This window comes from Euphorbia lathyris, chromosome 9 (assembly GCF_963576675.1).
Source record: "Euphorbia lathyris chromosome 9, ddEupLath1.1, whole genome shotgun sequence".
Lineage (NCBI taxonomy): Eukaryota > Viridiplantae > Streptophyta > Magnoliopsida > Malpighiales > Euphorbiaceae > Euphorbia > Euphorbia lathyris.
In genome coordinates, this window is record NC_088918.1 from 47,561,338 (window position 1) to 47,579,916 (window position 18,579).

Genomic DNA, 18,579 nt, shown 5'->3' on the forward strand with positions numbered 1-18,579 from the left:
TCTCCTTCTCTTTCTTATTCTCAACCTTCTCTTTCTTATTCTCAATTTAGCAGGTATCACTGAAACATGCCTCAATTTAACAAGTATCACTGAAACATGTGAAAAGATGGTAAGCCATTGTTGTGATTCATAACTCCATGAAGTCCTGAGTGTAACTTAATTTTGTTAATAAAATAAAATGAAAAAGTGAAATATTAGAACAAGCAAATTTCAAGGTTATGGTTTATCCGGTTATGATATTGCCTCTGAAAACTCCAAAATCTGTTGTTGTTGTTGTTATTATTATTATTATGAAACTCACCTATATAATAGTTTTTTTGGTGTTTGATGATTGACATGTTGTTTTGCCCTCAAATGCCTCTTTCTGTTCTTCTCCAAAAAAAATTATAAATAAATAAAATTTAATCTCTTAGTCCACAAAGTATATTATTTTAAATAAGTGGAGAACATTTTTTTTTTTAAAAACCAAACAGAGAAGGAGGCACAAGATTTTCTTACAATTTATCTTTCCTTTCTCAAATTCAAAGGAGTATTCATTTTCTTGTAGTTTCTGAATAATGTCATTTTTTAATGTCTGTATTCTCATTCAACCATATTTAATAGTAATAGATCCAAGAAATGAAATGAAGATTCTTATGAAATTCAAAACGAATATACAAAAATATCACAAAATTTTGCAGAACAATAATGAACTCAACAACTTAGAATTAAAGATGATTGCATGCATTACTGAGGGTTTGGTGGGCGGCTATTGGCAGCAGAGACCCTTGAACCCCATTCCAGGAGTTCTTTGCTTGTGTCATCCTTATGAACCACAACCTCAATGAAACACAAGCAATCTTGCTTTTCCCCTGTTGCCGTCTCTATTGCTTCAATTAGTTCTTCCTCGCAGAACACCTGCAATGAATGGAGTTAATTAACTTTCATCTCATCTCATCTTGAGTTTCGTGTCAAGCAAAGCTTACAAAACTCACCTTGACTGTCCAGCATTTGCCTTCACCATTGTGGATTGCATCGATCAACGCAGTGTAGTTCCAGTTCTTAATCACATTGTATGGACCATCATGGATCTCAACTTCAATGGTGTACCCTCCATTATTGATCAGGAATATTATGCTCTTCTGTTCACATCTCAGCATTGTTGACACATCTTGTGCAGTCACCTGTTAGTGTTATTCACACTTCAATTCATCACCCATACTGAACTTTTGAAAGCCAACTATACAAGAGTCTTTGATTCTATACCTGAAAGCTACCATCGCCTATACAAGCAATGACACGCTTCTCTGGTACAGCCTGAGCATACCCAAGAGTTGCCCCTACTGACCAACCAATTGAGCCATATTGCATTTGGAACTCATACCTGAAAACCCAATTTCACATATTTGGTTATAAGCCTTATAACATTTATAGACACACAGAAACATTTCTGGATTGCTTACCCGCATCCCATTGGCAATTTCAGCTTCTGGCAGTTGAACCACGAGTCCCCTGTCTCAGCAATGACAGCAGTACCACTGGACAGCATATTCTGTATATGCTGGAAGAGAATATTAACTCTCAATGGTTCTTTTGGTTCACTTTTCAAAGGATGTCCATCAGGAACATAAATCCTGCGATAGTTCTCGAAAGCAGTAGTATTGAACTTGATCTTCTTTGAAAGGGCTGTGAGAAAATCCTTCATCAGAACACATCCGAATGCAGGTCCATTTGCAATCACCACACGATCAGGCTGCACAATAACGGCCTTCTCTTTCTTGAGAAGAAGAGAGTATCCAACGGAGCTATAATCATTGAAAATGGGTCCGGCAAACAGGTAAGCATCTGCAGATTCCACAATCTCAGCACAGAAGGCAGTGCTTACTGCACCCCAATAAGTTCCAATGAAATGGGGATGCTCTTCGGGCACAAGGCCTTTAGCTGATGGCATCACAGCCACGGGATATCCAGACGCATCAGCTAACTCGACAAAAGCATGGCTTGCCTTTGCCGCTCTCAATTTTGGACCAGCCACCAGAACTGGCTTCACTGCGTTGTTCAAGAAATCTGCTGCTGCTTCAACTGCAGCCTCCAAGCCTAATTTATTACTCAATCTAGCCATCAACAGAACACCATTTTTTAAATCAATTTCCCACCATCCAACTTCTATTACTAATATTAAATTAATATGCACATATTAAAGAACTAAATATCCACCTGGGAGAGAGTGAAAATGGGACAGGATCACGGCTAAAAGTAGGATGAGGAACGGCAGCCAGATTACAGCTAATGCTGAGATAAACAGGCTTGCTTTCTTTCAAAGCAGTGGATATAGCAGTATCTACAAGCTCATGTGCATCTTCTAAGTTATTCACCACAGCCTTTTAAAATCATCAAACACATAAAAACCATTATAAATCATAATGAAAAAAACCTTTAAATTCATAATACAATACGTAACTGGATTGATTTCCCTTTACCTGAAAACAGGTAACAGTCTGAAAACACCTAAGCTCCTGGCTGAAATCAGGCAAACCAATGGTATGGTGAAGGATCCTATTAGTCCCATAATCATTTGAATTAGGCCCGCCGGCAATACAAATAACAGGCAGATTCTCGCTATAAGCACCGGCGATCGCATTAAGGACGCTGAGTCCACCGACGGTAAACGTAACAACACAAGCGCCAACACCGCGACACCGGGCATAACCGTCAGCGGCATACCCTGCATTGAGCTCATTACAGCAACCGATATTTTTAAGGCCAGGCTCAGCTATGAGATGGTCAAGAAGAGTGAGATTGAAGTCGCCCGGAACAGAGAAAACATCAGTGACGCCAATCTGAACAAGGCGGCGAGCTATGTGGCGGCCGAGGGTAGAATCAGGAGAGCTGATAACGGCAGGGGAAACAAAGTTTTGGACAGTGGAAACAGAGCCATTGGATGGAGCACACATGTCGCTATTGTTAGGCTTGCAAGCGTCGATAGATCCGATATTGGTGTCCATCGGAAAAAGAAGAGGTGTAGTTTGAAGGTGATGGGTTTCAAATTGGGGGAGAAGAAATTAAGGAGAGATAGAAGACAAAGAGGAATTTGATTTGTTTGCATTGCATTTGCATGTATGGAAATGGGAAAGAATTTATAGGTGGAAAGGAGAGATGGTGAAACCAGGGGCTGTTGTTTGAGTGGGAACACGTTTTTGCTTCCAATGGCGGTGATCAGTGGACTATTCTACGATGATCCATCATTCTTGAGTTGAGACCGTTTTAGGAAATTAAAGTTGGTCCCCTCCCCAAGTAATTCCCTGTTTCATGTTTCATGTTTCATTTTTCCATTTTCCTTTTTTCACTTTTACTTTTTCACTCGAAATTTGGCCGACGGGAACCACATCCACCTACCTAAAGGGCAGGTGGGATTATTACCATCTACCCCAAATGGCATACGGGAACTTTTTTTCTATATTTTTTATTTTTAACAAATGCATTTTTAATAATTTTTTTATGAATTTCATTTATTTTCAGTGTCATTAGAAATTTGGGTTGGTGATGGGATCGATTAAGGTAGTCGTTTCATTACGGACATAATTTTCCATACAAGTTCATAAGCTATTGAATGGCAAAAGACGTTGCAATTCAACATGATTTCGAGCTGATTATTGCTTCGCACAAACACGGAGGAAAGCAGAAGTTTTTTAGATGTTCTCGTGGTGAACGGTATATAGGAGTTTTGAAAACTTTCGATGAGGCTTTAAAAAGGAAAGGTAAGATGCTCTGCCTCGTGCACCCTCTGTGCGTCCGCAATCCGATTATTATTTTGTCTAATTGAGTTACCTTCTTATTTACTATCAATTTCTACTTATGTCAATTAATGATAGATAAATACAAATTTAACATCAAAACAACAATCAGACGTTTCGGTAACTCGGTATAGGCTTTTTTCCAATTTCGGGCCCCCTTAAAGGGAGTCCGACCAAAATATAAAAGAAAAATTCTATTTCGACCTCCCCGTAAGGGGGGCGGATGAACTTCCCGCCTGCCCAAAGGGTAACCGAGTGAAACTCCCACATGTCATTTGGGCAGGCGGATGAAATTCCCACCTGCCCTGGCAAGCGAAAATTTCATCCACCTACCCTTTGGGTGGGCGGGAAGTTCATACGCCTACCCAAAGGGCATTCAGGATTTTCATCTGTTTATCTAAATCCGGAGATGAAACTCGTGTTTTCGATGAAAATTTAACAAAAAAAAATGTACCTTTCCATTAATCGATCCTTTTCCTTTGACGAAATTTTCTGCCATGATTCTCGTGTAGGGGTTTGTGATATTTGGAGAGATTAGAGAGAGAATGAGATGTTTTGGTTGAAAATGATGAAAAGGGCAAAACTATCTTTATGGAGGCGATGATAAGTAATTTGGGGACGGTGAATAGCAATCCACTTATTTTACGTGAACTATATCACGAGCATCCAATTTGTCTAAAAACTCCAAGTCACCTCTAAACTTCAAAATGTTGCAACTAAGTCAATCAACTTGTTTATTTGGAATACAGTAAAACCTCGATAAATGCATATTCTTGGGACCGGAAAAAATATTCATTAAGCGAGATTACTTATTTATCGATAAATCAATATTTATTATTTCATAGATAATTTATCATTGTAAAATGTATACATTGTATGTGGTAAGAAAAAGGCTTAAAGCATTATTTGGCTTATGATCTATCCAAAATTTTGTCATTTGGCTCCTGACCTATTATTTGGTCACATTTGGCCACTGATCTATCCTAAATTGATGAACTTTCAGCCAATTTGGATTCAAACTTAACCGAATCATTATCTCATTGATAAGTAACGATATTTTGACACTTAAACTTAATAGATTTTAGTTTATGATTTGTTTTTTTTTCTTTTTTAATCTAATTAATTATTTCCACATAATGTGGAAAAAAAACTTTAAGAAATATCACGTTTCAAGTTTAAGTATCAAAATATCGTTACTTATCAATGAGCTAACGATTCTGTTAAATATTCATACAAATTTAGTGAAATTTCACCAAATTAGATAGGTAAAGGGCCAAATGTGATTAAATAATATGTCAAACGCCAAATGACACAATTTTGGATAGGTCAGGTGCCAAATAATGCTTTAAGCCAAAGAAAAATCAAAAGATATCAATTAAAGTATTACTTGAATCTAGAGACGTTTAACTTTTTTGGTGAAAATTAATGCATTTAAAACTAAATTCATGTACATAGCAAATGAAAATGTTTAGTATTTAACTATAAAAGGTATAGAAGAAATGACTTCTAGTTGATTGATTGAAAGGTTTTAGTCTATATATATATATATATATATATATATATTTATATTGTATGTAATTCAATAATTATTAATTTATATTTTTATTGGACCCTTAAGGATTTAAATATTTTTATTACTTAATTCATTTAGCGAGGTTATTACTTTAGTCCATTGGCCCAAGTCGGGACAGAAAGAATTTATTATATAAACGAGGTTATTATTTTATCGAACATTCGTTTATCGAGATTTAACTGTAAGTAACAACCCAAATAAGTTAATATTTATGATTTTTGGATTTTTTTGCCTTTGAATAATATAACAACATAATAGTTAGATATAACAACAGATTTTGGACATCTTTAATTTCTGCTATAATGTTATGTTATGTTTTTTTTTGGATTTATGAGTTACTTGAAGTTGTTATTTATTCCAAATAAGTAACTTAAAGGGTAATTTGTTCCAAATAACCAAGTTGAGAAGGTCAATTGTAACGTTTTGAAGTTCAAGGATCAGCAACAATTTTTGGACAACTTAGAGAACTGGCGACGTATTAGACCTTTATTTTATTTTATTTTTATATTTGGAAACAAAATAATGATAATAATAATAATAATGCAAAGTTTTTTTTGAAAACTAAAAATAAAAAATATATTATGTATATATAACAGAGCATATATTTTATATCGTTGGTAAAAAATAAGTAATTTTTTTATTCAACTGTGTCGTTTCTTGAGAGAAACCCCTAACTAATGAACGTTGACCCCTCTATGTCGCTGGATGGCGATGGCAACACCAACTACATTATGGACACCTCTGATTAACATCTTACCGTGATTCTTTAGTTGGAGAATCACCGAAGGAGGAGGTTCGATTCCTTAAGGACCTTATGGTTAAAGGTTTAGTTTCAACCCCTCATGATAATCTCTTGAAACTCAAGTTTACGGTTGTACCTCAACTCTTAGATGAATCACTATGCCAAATAGCCTTTCAGATGAAGGTTCAAAATCGCCGTCCCATAAGAAGTAAAACTGTCACGGGACTCGCTGCCGTCTGATGGACCTTCAGACGACGGTTGGGTAAAAGTAGACTCTAGAAAGTGCACTAGATACAAGTAATATTTCAGTAAGTAGAGTATCGTCTCCTCGGGGATTGATGAATAACTTCAACAGAAAAACCTTATAAAACAGGGCATTCGTGGTAACGTAACTTCTTTCTTTGGTTGAAAAATGGTTTTGTGTGATTTGATTAGAAATGACTAAAAACGAACGACTTTCTACTAGTTTGTTCAAAAGATAATGGGTTGTCTCAATAAGAGGGTGGAACAGGCTAAGCCACGACAGGAATAAGTTGCTTTCAGTATAACTTTAGTCTATTTATTCATGAATGAAATATGGTGAGGTCAAGGTCTCTGCTTTAGATTCACTTAAGTCAACCTCCGTGTGTTCTTAAGATTCTAAGATTTACTACAGCTTCAAGCGTCCTCAAAGTTGGTTCTCTCTTGCATTAGGCACGAAAGAGCATTTCATCTTTTAGAAAACCCTTGATACAAACCCCTTTTATTCCTACTTCGGGTTTTGTATGTTTAATGAGAGATACACGAGAATGAAAGCAGTTCCCCATCATTCATTAACGTTAAGATAAACATACTCAAGTATGCATTTAAAAGCATCATTAAACACCTCATACAATAACATTATTCATTCATAAAAAGATTAAGTTAACTTACAGCACCAGCCCTTAGCCGGCCTAGCCCATTCAATCGACTACTCACTCATGGTAAAGAGTGAACAACCTGAAGTCGAGCAATGATTCTCTATTAATGGAGTTCTTGAGGTTCAGAGAGAGCTTTTAGCTCCCAACACTTCAACGGGTCTTTTTCATGAAATTTATCCAAAAAGAAGTATATGCCTTCCCTCTAACTACTGTTCTCTATTTAAAGGAGGGAGGGCCCAAAAATAATTAAACACTAAAATATTACATAATTAAAAAGATTGTTCTTAAAAGGTTGAATTGTTCTTTCATGGAAATGGGTGGTTACATTTTGACACTTGAACACTCAAGGTTAGAATTGCTTGTCATCATGTTACTTTAAGCTGGCTACTCCTGCTACCGCCTCCTGTTCACGCTATCCTCTCTGGTTCTCCCTTTTATCCGCTGGTCCACTGGGTGCTTTCGCCTTTTTCCTGCAAAACAGGCTACACGGTAGCCGTTTCGACTCTTCTTTCAAGATCTGCATAAAGACCCTTTTTAGTCCATATTTTATGCAATCACAAGCCTTAATTTATCATATTTATCTTACATAAGGTATGTTTATTAGGATCAAATATAAGCTTATCACGCCTCTTGTGGCCCCAAGTCCTAATCACATCGCTAACAATAATGTGTATAGGGGAAGTCTAAATAATGGCAATGAGTGGAGGACCCATTAATGTGCCTCGAGCTAATGCTCAAAGACTCACAAAAGGATAAGTGTACCTCATCGTTATCAAGTAATAAATATGGAAAGTCCATGTATAGGATACTGTTAAGACTCACAATATGAACTCGAGGAAATATGCAGACTTATGAATGATTTAATCAAATACCCAAACACAATCAATAACTAGAACATAAATAGAGGAATGGAACTCGGATTAAATATGGTAAATCGTCACAGATTATAACCAATTCAAAATCTAGAAAGATCTTACAAGTTGAACAAGAGTAAAGGAAAAGCATATCGACTTTGGAACTTATCGACTCAAGCAATCGTCATTCTGAATTGGAGGTGGAACCTTGATTGCTTGTGTATCAATAATAGGTGGAAGCTTTTTACAGATAAAGATGGATAATGACAGAAGTTTGGACTGCTCTCAAGGGGAAGGAAATTTTACAAATAATTACTAGATGCCTTGGAATAAGAATTCCAATGTCTTTAAATAGAAAATTAAAAAACATATCTAACTTCTTTAAATATTATGTAATAGCTATAATATCAATTACAGATTGTCAAATTCAAAAATGAGAGAATGGGTCCAAAACCGGTGTCTTTCAGCCGACTAGCTCGACGAGCTGGCCATTTGTAGCAAATGGGGAATTTTGTGGCCCCTAGCTCGACGAGCTGGGAGCTAGGCGTGGCCTCGATTCTTCAAAAGTGGCCAGTTTGGGGAGCTGGCCTATGGAGGCTTAACGTCTTCAAATCTTCACCTCTAGTCTCGGTCAAACTTACTCCTGATGCTGAATCCCTTAAAAATCTCCAAATAATCTTACAAACTCCCATTAAATATTTACCAATATCAATTAGTTAACTTGCCAAAAACCATTTTAATTACCAAGTCAAAACTGATTAATTTTGGTAAGTTGATTTTCATGAAATTGGCACCATAAAAGCTATAAATTAAATGTGGCAATCTTTTTATTGAAATAAGGGTTAATGTGCAAAAATACCCCTAACGTTTTGGGTCAGGAGCAATTTTACCCCTAACGTCTAAAATGGTACAATTTTATTCCTAATGTTGGAAGCCAAGAGCAGTTTTACCCTTAACGTTGATAAATTGAGTCAATTTGAGAAATAATTCATCAAAGTGTATTCTCGGTCATGAATCTTGTCATCTACAACACATGCGTTATTTTATCAGTAACAAATCACAAACACATGTTGAGATGTGAAAAAAATAAGAAAAAATATTAAAAATATAATGTATTTTGTACGAATTAGATAAAAAAATTCAAAAAATTCATCGAATTTATAAATATTAATCTCCAATTTTATTATTAAATTACAAAAAACATTATATCCGTTTTTTTATAACAAATTGATATGCAATTGGTGCAAAATAAAGAAAAAAAATGACTGTATTTTATAATAGTGTCTGAAATTGATCCAATTTATCAACGTTAGGGGGTAAATTTGCTCTTCGCTACAAACATTAGGGGTAAAATTGCTCCTGACCCAAAACTTTAGGGGTATTTTTGCACCTTAACCCTTGAAATAATATAAAACTTGACAAAAATTAAATAAATGCCACAAAAGTAAATAAAAACTAAAAGTTGATAAAAAACAAAGATAAAAACTAATTAAATTACTCGAAAGGACATAAATTAATCCTAAAACCGTACTAAAAGATAAGGATAAATCATCCACATGACCCATCAATAGGAACCTCGTTGCTTGGTGAAAAAGGTATAAACCTTCAAGTTTCGTCGAGTGCAGGGGGTCCATCCCCCCTAAGTAATCTACCGTAGAGCAACCTCTTTTCCCTTTCTTTTATTATGAAGATAGTTTCTTGGAATTTTTGGGTGCGGGAGACACTGAATTTTTTCATGTTATTCGACATGTGTTGTCAGTCCATGATCCTGAAGTCTTTGTCTTATTAGAAACTCGACTGACCGAGGTGCGTGTTGTTGATCTGTATCGGAAATTAAAGTTCTCGAATGTTGAAATTATTGAAGTTATTAGTGGTGGTATTTGGGTTGTCTGGCATGATGGTCGGCTTAATCTTACTATTAAATTGCTTAGTAAACATTTTCTTCATGCACAAGTTAACTATATTAGAGACGCCATGCATAGTAGGAACTTTGAGGTGGCTTTTGTTTATGTTCGCCCTCATATGGCTTTCAAACGTCAATTTATGCATCATCTCATTTCACTGAAGAGTCGGATTTTGAATTTGGAGGTTGTTATTGGTGACTTCAACTACATCAAATACCTAGATGAAAAAAATTAGGTGGTTCTATGAAGATTCTTAACATATGTTCCCGTTTCGTTGGCCGGGTTAATCAGATGGAATTTGTGGACTTGGGTTTTCAAGGACCCTGCTACATGGTGCATGGGGTTCTTCTCCTAGAACGAGAGTTTCTTGCAGACTTGATAGGGCTCTTTGCAATATCAACTGGAGGTCACTTTTTCCCGAAGCGGTCATCCGAAACCTTCCTTGAAACTGATCTGATCACTCACCTATTTTGTTAACTATGAAGGGTATAAATACTCCTCCAGTCCAATGCCCTTTTCGTTTCTAGGATACATGGTTATGTCATACTGACTTTTGCTCATTTGATACAACTTGGTCTGCTACTTATAATATTAGGGAGGGTTTGGGGTCGCTTACTCCTCTATTACTGGATTGGAACATTACGATTGTTTGCCACGTAGTGGCAGATTTTGATAATTCAAAAGTGAAGTAGGCCATGTATGGCATGGCTCCTTTTAAAGCCTCGAGGCTAGATGGTTATTAGGTTAGGTTCTATCGGCATTTGTGGCTTAAGATGGGTGGCCAGGTTAGCGATTTGGTCTTTAAAGCCCTTAATACTAGTGTTTTTTATCCATAGTTGAATGAAACCTTCATTACTGTGATTCATAAAGTTCCGAACCCAAAATTTATTTCCTAGTTCGGACCCATTTGTCTCTAAAATATTTTGTACAAGATTATAATGAAATGTATTGTCAATCATCTGAAGCCTTTTCTCAGAGATGTTATCGGCCCAACTCAAAGTAGTTTTATTTTGAGAATCTTATATCTGACAATGTGGTTCTCGTCCAATAGGCTATTGACACTCTTCATCATAAAAAAAGGTCAAAAGGGTAGTATGATCTTGAAACTGGCATTGAGAAGGCTTATGACAGAATCAGTTGGCAATTTCTAAAGGAAACTCCAGAGCTTTTAGGTTTGAATCTGCAATGGGTCAATTTTATTATGAAGTGTGTTGTTGCTTCTTCTATACAGGTTCTATAGAATGGGGTGTCTAGTTTTCATGTTTACCACGAAGGTAATCAAGCCACGAACTAGATGACTAACTACGTAGGATTTCTGGCATTGGATTGTCACGAGTGTGATGTGCCTTCTACAAGCATATGTGGCTTACTTCCTGAAAATTGGTGTGGTTTTAGTCTTTTTCAATTGATTAGAATGTAGGTTTTTGTTTTGTTTCGATTGTTTTTTCAACTTTGTGAAATATTGAAAATTTGAAATTGAAGTAGTATTAATTATTAGCTAAATATTGATTTTGAATTTTATATATAAGAAAAGAAGTTGTTGGAAGTATTATAATTGTTGAGAATTCGTGTAAGTTTTCATCAAAATTCTTCTGTAATTTTTGTGAGTGTACATGAAATTTGAATTTTGTGTTTAAGAATGAGAATTATTTTATCTAAAGAGTCCATGTCCACCTCCGTTTACTAAGGTTGAATAAGAATATAGTTATTTATTAAGTAAAAAAATCATTGTCGGAAGAAAAGAATAAAATAGGAAAACGTGACAACAGAATCTGGGGGCAAGTGAGTGACACTTCGGGGTGCAAACAACGTAGTAATGGATCAAAACTAGTAGCAAAAACCGGCAGTGGTTTTCAGAAACCGGAGCGGCTCTAATTGCGGACGACTCTTCAATTTTTTTAAATATTATGTTTTTGATGGCTTCATTGCCAGGTTTGAGTTACTTATTGATTTTTTTTTTGATAGAGAGTTACTTATTGATACTTCATCAAAAAAAAAAAAAAAAAAAATTACTTATTGATATCTACAGCGTCTACAATATATCATATAAATCAGAATATGTGTAGACCCTCCGATCTAATGCCACATGATGTAATAATGTAGCTAGGGGCGGAGCCAGAGGGGGCGAGAGGGTCAGCCGACCCTCCGGCCCCATCATAAACCCCTTGGGAGGGGGTTTTGAACCCCGACTCTGCCGGAGGCCGTCATGGCTGGAGCCCCTCCAACCATGGCGGCTGAAAACTTCTTCGTTCTTACTTAGAGATGGAAAGGGCAAAATTGCCCTTTCCATCCTTATATTTTTTTTTTTCACTTAACCTACATAAAACGACGTCGTTTTATATAGGTTAAGTTAAAAAAAAGATTGAAATGTCAATTATACCCCTTTATATCTGTTAACCCACCATATCTTATTTCTCTTTTTTTTCTTTCCCTTCTGCGCAAACACTAGAGAAAGAGAAAGGTTAGAGTAGGTGTGGATTTAGGAAAAAATTCTCAAATTGCTCCACATCTTTTTAAAATTTTCAATTACCCAATTATTTTCTATTCTTATTCAACTTCTAATTTTCAAGTAAGTTTTTCTTATTTTTAATTGTTTATTTTATTTATAGGTTTAGTTTTATGATTTCTAATTCAGGGTATAATTTGATTAAATTGAATTGGTGGCTTAAATTTGTGAATTGAATTGGTGATATTTAGAGATTTTAGTTTAGTGCTTTTGATTAAATTGAATTGGTGAATTGAATTGAATTAGTGGTATTTAGGGATTTTAGGCATTTCGATTGAATTGAATTGGTGAATCGAATTGAATTGGATTCAATTGACGAATTGAATTGAATTGGTGATGTTTAGGTATTTTTATATTTTAGCTCAATCAATTACTTGTGAACAGCGAACATATTGAAAAAAAATCCAAAAAAACTTCTAAGAATCGACGAAAAAAAAATTTCTACATATAGTGAAGCCCCTCTAAAGTTTGAGGCCTGGCTCCGCCACTGAATGTAGCCTTTTTATGTAATGTTTCCTATCAAAGAAAACCTTATGCGGCTACGATAATAACTTTTTCAAATAAAAGAAACGTTTTATCAAACCAACTTGTAATCAAATAAATGTTTTATCAAATCAACTCGTAATCAATTAATCGTAAAACCTTATATCAAAATCAATCATAACCGAAAACATAATCCAAATGAACTTAAAACATTGTATCCATCCTCGAGTTTCTCCCCTTAAGTATCAATCCATAACCACATATATAGTCGAGACGTCTCTTAACATTGCCTATCCCATATTGTCTTACCCAACACTTCACTGCCATACCCAATAGGTCTTCAGACTGTGTACACATGTCATGTCCCTCACTGAACATGGTCTTCAAATAGAAAACCACCGATCCGGATAACTCTCGATGGATATAAAACATAACATGCTCAAATTTCCTTTCACAATCAAATTCCAAACTATTTCATCACCATAAATCATTTGGCTTCAATTAGCCCTTTTGTAAAAATAACCACAATTATTTAAAATATCAATCCGTAATCAATAAAAATTCCAAAGTTAATCAATCAAATTAAGCCTTAAATCAATATAATCAAGTAAAATCTGAAATTCATATAGAAATATAGTCAATAGCTTCATTTGAACCATAATTTCACAATAAAAAGCAAAATCGTAAAAAACTCTAATTTTACAAAATTCTTGTATAACCTTAAAATATTAATTTCTGAAAATTCTTTGATTTTATATATATCTATATACATAAAACTCAAAATATAGTTGATAGTTACTTACCTTGGTCTCTAATTGAGGAAAACACACACGTTCACTTCTCCTCTAAATTCTGTCTAAGACGTTTCCCTCTAAACATTGCCGAAACTTAAAAACTCTTCGGTTAGGACTTAGATCTATATATAAGGATGCTAAAGTTTAAATATCAAGTGATTCGGACGGTCGAATCTCCGTAAATCAAAGAAACGGTGGAGAAACGGTTCAGAGAAAATTGATGAATCAGAAAAAGAAAAAGAAAAGGAAAGGAAACAGATAAAGATGACCACCGCCTCATCATCGCCTCATTTGATTTGAGTTTTATATCTCAAATATGGAAAATATCAGGTTTGATCCTCCATATTTCTATAATCTTTTAAAAATTATCCTAACATTTAATTTACACTTAAAACCATCAAATTAACTCCAAACTTATCCTATAGCACCAAATAAAAATCACACACCTAGTAATTATAATATATATTACTATACAACAAAAACATGATTCCTAATACGAGGACCGATTCTGAGATTTTAGAGGCCCATGGGCGAGTTACCAAGTGATACCCTAATAAACGATCTAATAAAAATATTGCATATGAAAAAATATTTTATATTGCTTTAAGTACCCGATTTAAGTTAATAAAAGTTATTCTTTGGTTCAAAAAAAAAAGTACCCAATTTCTTATACAAAATGATGTCTGATCATTTCTAGATGAAAAATTCTCAAATTTAATAAATTATGAAATAGTTCTAATAGATTTTATGTTCTTCAGGATACAAAGTATGATAACGTAAAAATGAAAAACCAAATCTGAAAATCATCTCACTTAACGGGCTTTAGGGACTAAGTTCTTGAAATTTGAAGATTTTGATGCGTTTCTCCCAAATTGCATCTGAAGACCAAATAAATCAGAATTTTGATAGAGTTTTTCAAAGACAAAAAAAAATGCTAATAGCAATTGGAAGTTTCATAATGGGGTGTTTAGAAAACAAAATTGATTATATAGCTAAAGAATTGAATATGAACTGAAGATGAAAGATAATACCATTCAATATTCTTTGGGATTGGAGTATGAAAGGAAAGATAAATTAGAAATTTTGTTATGATTGATGAATGAGAGAGATAATTATGGAAAGACTTTGAGATAAATTAGGGAATTGATGTTCAATATTATTATTAGGAAATTTGGAAAGAATTTGAGGTAAATTAGAAAATTTGGTAATTGATGCCCATGTTTTTAATCAAGTATAATTTTTTTTGAATTTTATCTAATGCCAACGTTTTCAATTTGGAAAGAATTGTGATGACAATAGTTTTAATCAAAATATATATTCTTAATTTAATCAAGTATAGTGTAAAACTCTTAGTACTATACATTACTATAATTGGGTCCTCTCTCGTCCCTGGGCCCTGGGCAGACGCCCCTCCTGCCCATGCTAAGGGACGGGCCTGCCTAATACAGACACAATTCCTGAACGTCAACCTTATAAATAGACATGTATGATTATACTAAAAGGGATGTTAATATTACTCTCTCTAAAACAGTTCACCTTCTTCAGACTTTCCAACACTTACTGACTTAGGCATCAAAACGGGTTCGTCGGACTCCGACTCCTCTCCAACCTCTTATTCTTTTTTATAGGTATATCAAGAAAGTCCGGTATAAAGTTCATATATACAGTTGCAAGTTTAGATAATCATATAAAATTGGTACGGTGAACATGGAAATCGAACAAACACGTAAAATTTCAGAAAAAACAGATGCTAGAAGGAAATCGTATTCAGTCGAAAATCCATGGAGAAAATATAGAAGAACTTAACCCTGAATCTGGATGTCAGGAACAACTAGAGCCACAATACCAACGATTGATGGATGAAATCACTAATAGGTGTAAATTATACCTAATTACCCTAGGTTGTTGGGTCACTAACCACATTAGTAACTAATACGTTTTAATTTTCATATCAACCATCTTGCCTACCAGTTTCGAATATCATGAGTGACTCATCCAATTATTCTAGACTACGAAATGCCACTTTGTGGGCTACCCTAAGGAGACTAAAGGTTATTACTTCTATAACCCGGCTGAGAATATAAATATTCGTAGCCAAAATGGATGTTTTCTTGGAGAATGGATTCCTTTCCAAAGAAGACAGTGAGAGAAATTTTGAACTCGCTAAAGTTCAAAGCTCACAAGCTCATGCAGCTGAAGCTGAGGATGCTATGGGAACCGAACTAGATCCACAAGAAATTTGAGGTGGTTACACCGAGTATTGATTCGTGTAGAATATTGATGAGCCATGCGTGTATATGAAAGTGAGTGGGATCATATGAACATTTTCGGTGCTATATGTCGATGATATACTCCTTATTGGAGGCGATGTTGCAACACTGCAAGGAATAAAGCAGTGGTTGAACAAGTGCTTCGCAATGAAGGACCTAGGAGAAGCCAAAACAATCCCAGGGATCAGAATCTGCAGAGATAGATCCCAACGGCTTCTGGATTGAAGTCAAGCCTTGTACATAAACAAGGTTCTTAAGCAGTTCAACATGGATCAAGCAAAGAAGGGATTCCTTCCTATGCGCCATGGGTTGATACTGGGTAAAGAACAAAGTCATAAGACACAACAGGATAGAGAACTCATGCGGAAGATTCCTCACGCTTCGGCTACATGGTCTATCATGTATTCAATGTTATGTACGAGACCTGATGTCGCAATTACATTAAGCATGACAAGTCAATACCAGTCGGGTCCCAACAAGGAGCACTAAACGACAATTAAGGCTATCCTGAAGTACCTTAACCAAACAAAGGATGCACTTCTGGTGTTTGGAGGACAGGATAAGTTAGCAATGTCGAGCTACATCTTACGGACTGGTCAGGATGAATTCCAATCATAATCTGGATATGTTTTCTCATGAACGACAGTGCCATTAGTCACAGAAGAATAAAGCAACTGACTATTGCAGATTCTACAAGGAAGCTGGGTGCATCACTGTATGTAACGCTGCAGAGGAAGCAATTTTGATCAAGAAGTACATAATAATTTAGGACTAGGTAAAACTCTCCTAAGATTGGTTGATGTTTCTTTGACAATAACAGGGCTACGGCACAAGCACTAGAGCCCTAGTCACACAAGAGATCAAAATACTTGCTTAGGAAATTTCACTCCATTCAGGAAATCATGAATAGAGGTGAACTTTCATTGGAGACGGAAGACACAGATGATAATGTTGCTGATCTTTTGATCAAAGAACTGTGAGAGACGTAGCATGATGGTCATGCTAGATCTGTAGGAATTAGGAATGCCTACTTGGACTTAGGTCAATCGGGAGACTGTTGGTGTGCCTTAGTTTGTAGACATTGGTTCTGGAATATGTATTAGACATTTTGCATATTGTTTGAATACATTACGTATGTGTTATATGAATAAAGGCAATAATTCATAATGTTTATATCTTGTGCTACGAAACGTGTATGGAGTATCCATTGATCGATAATCATGAAATGTCTGAGACTTGTTCTATTCGTGGGAACGAATATAACTATAGGTCTATGCATCCAGTATCTATGTAGTTGTGTAGGAAGCACCACTACAATAATTGTATAGTCAGATATGGATACATGTACATATTGATGTAGCTCAATGTGGGATTGGACCGATCCACTCTAGAAAGACTCATAGTGGACATGTCATTGATCTTTCTAAGTGTAGAACTCTATTATCTCCAGACCTATTTCATTATAGTAAATGACGTGGGATTCCGTGTTGGGGTTTAGTGTCCTATAGACAATTGTTCTAGGATACAAACTTAATGTAAATGAAGTGTTCTTTATATCGTTTGTTTTAATGAGATATATGTTTTATAACTATATAAAGGCAATCCCTTTTAGGAACTAAATAAAGTCTAATAAAAGGAAATCCATAAGTTTGTTTAAGTGATTATAAAGTGATCATACAAGTATGAAGTGAGACGAAACTTTATAATAAACTAATAAACTTAAAACCACCCCAAGTCAAGTAATATGTTTAGGATTGACATATCAATGCTGAGACTTGCATGTAACAATGTCTTCTGTCATGACAGAAAGCTGATCTCACAAGCTTCATATATACAGATATCTGGACAGTTACGTGGATCCAATGAAAAGAAGTTCATTAGGATTGGGGACCCGACTTGAGATAACAGGATGGGTAGATTCATCCTTGTCACCTATTTATCTCATTGGTATTAATAGGTATAAGTAATCCTCAGACTCAAAAGAATGTTAATTAGTAATTCTGGATTACGGAATGTGACGCTTTGATCCTGTTGTAACACGATCCTTAACAGAGATGACTCTGGGGTGAGAACGACAGATGTTGGGTATCACAGGAAGTAATTGCAGGATAGTTATACATTGGATTGAGCATTTATCACTCCCGATAAATGGGAGATATGTCCATGGATCGCTTGTGGAAGACTTGACTCTAAATCCTTGTAAGGTGGTAGCTTAAGATTGAAATGCAAATTTCTCTTAACCTATCTAATTGGAGTTGACTCGGCCTGTACAAGTAAAACGAACGTCTCGCTATATGTGACTTGACATTATCCATAGTCATAAGATTCAGTTCAAGGATGTAGTTGATAAAGGATCGAATTATACTGTAACTAATACGGAAAGGTCAACGACAGAATCAACATGTCTTCTTATAGCTCTGGGGGAATGTTTCCGGATTTGCCAATCACATTTTGCGTACTCATTCCGTTATGCAAAGATTAAATATAATTCTGCGAAAATTAATTTAATAGTTGCGTACGACTAGAAGCAATAAGAACCTAATGAGTCACACATAAGACTTGGAACCCAAAAGAGAGACAGATGTTAATTAATTGACGGAAGCCCAACTGAGCCCAATAAGGCCCAGTTAATTAGGGGGGGGGGGGGGCGATTTTATGTATATTAGATACATAAATAATTAATTTGATTTTATCAATTCTAATTAGATTAGGATTATGAATTAAATTAATTAAAGGATAAATAAGTTAGGAGTTTTAATTAGATTATATTACTTCTATTAT

General features: G+C 35.2%; 1 protein-coding gene across 1 annotated transcript; it reads right to left on the minus strand.

The window, feature by feature from the left end:
- Nucleotides 1-616: 616 nt before the first annotated feature.
- LOC136206232 (pyruvate decarboxylase 2) lies at nt 617-3,213 on the minus strand. The gene is made up of 6 exons (XM_065997201.1): nt 2,460-3,213; nt 2,197-2,360; nt 1,443-2,093; nt 1,246-1,363; nt 975-1,163; nt 617-897 (listed from the first exon to the last, which is right to left on the minus strand). Exons 1-6 carry the CDS (start codon nt 2,982-2,984, stop codon nt 727-729), a joined length of 1,818 nt encoding a protein of 605 aa, XP_065853273.1. The 5' UTR covers nt 2,985-3,213; the 3' UTR covers nt 617-726.
- Between the last annotated feature and the right edge of the window lie 15,366 nt (nt 3,214-18,579).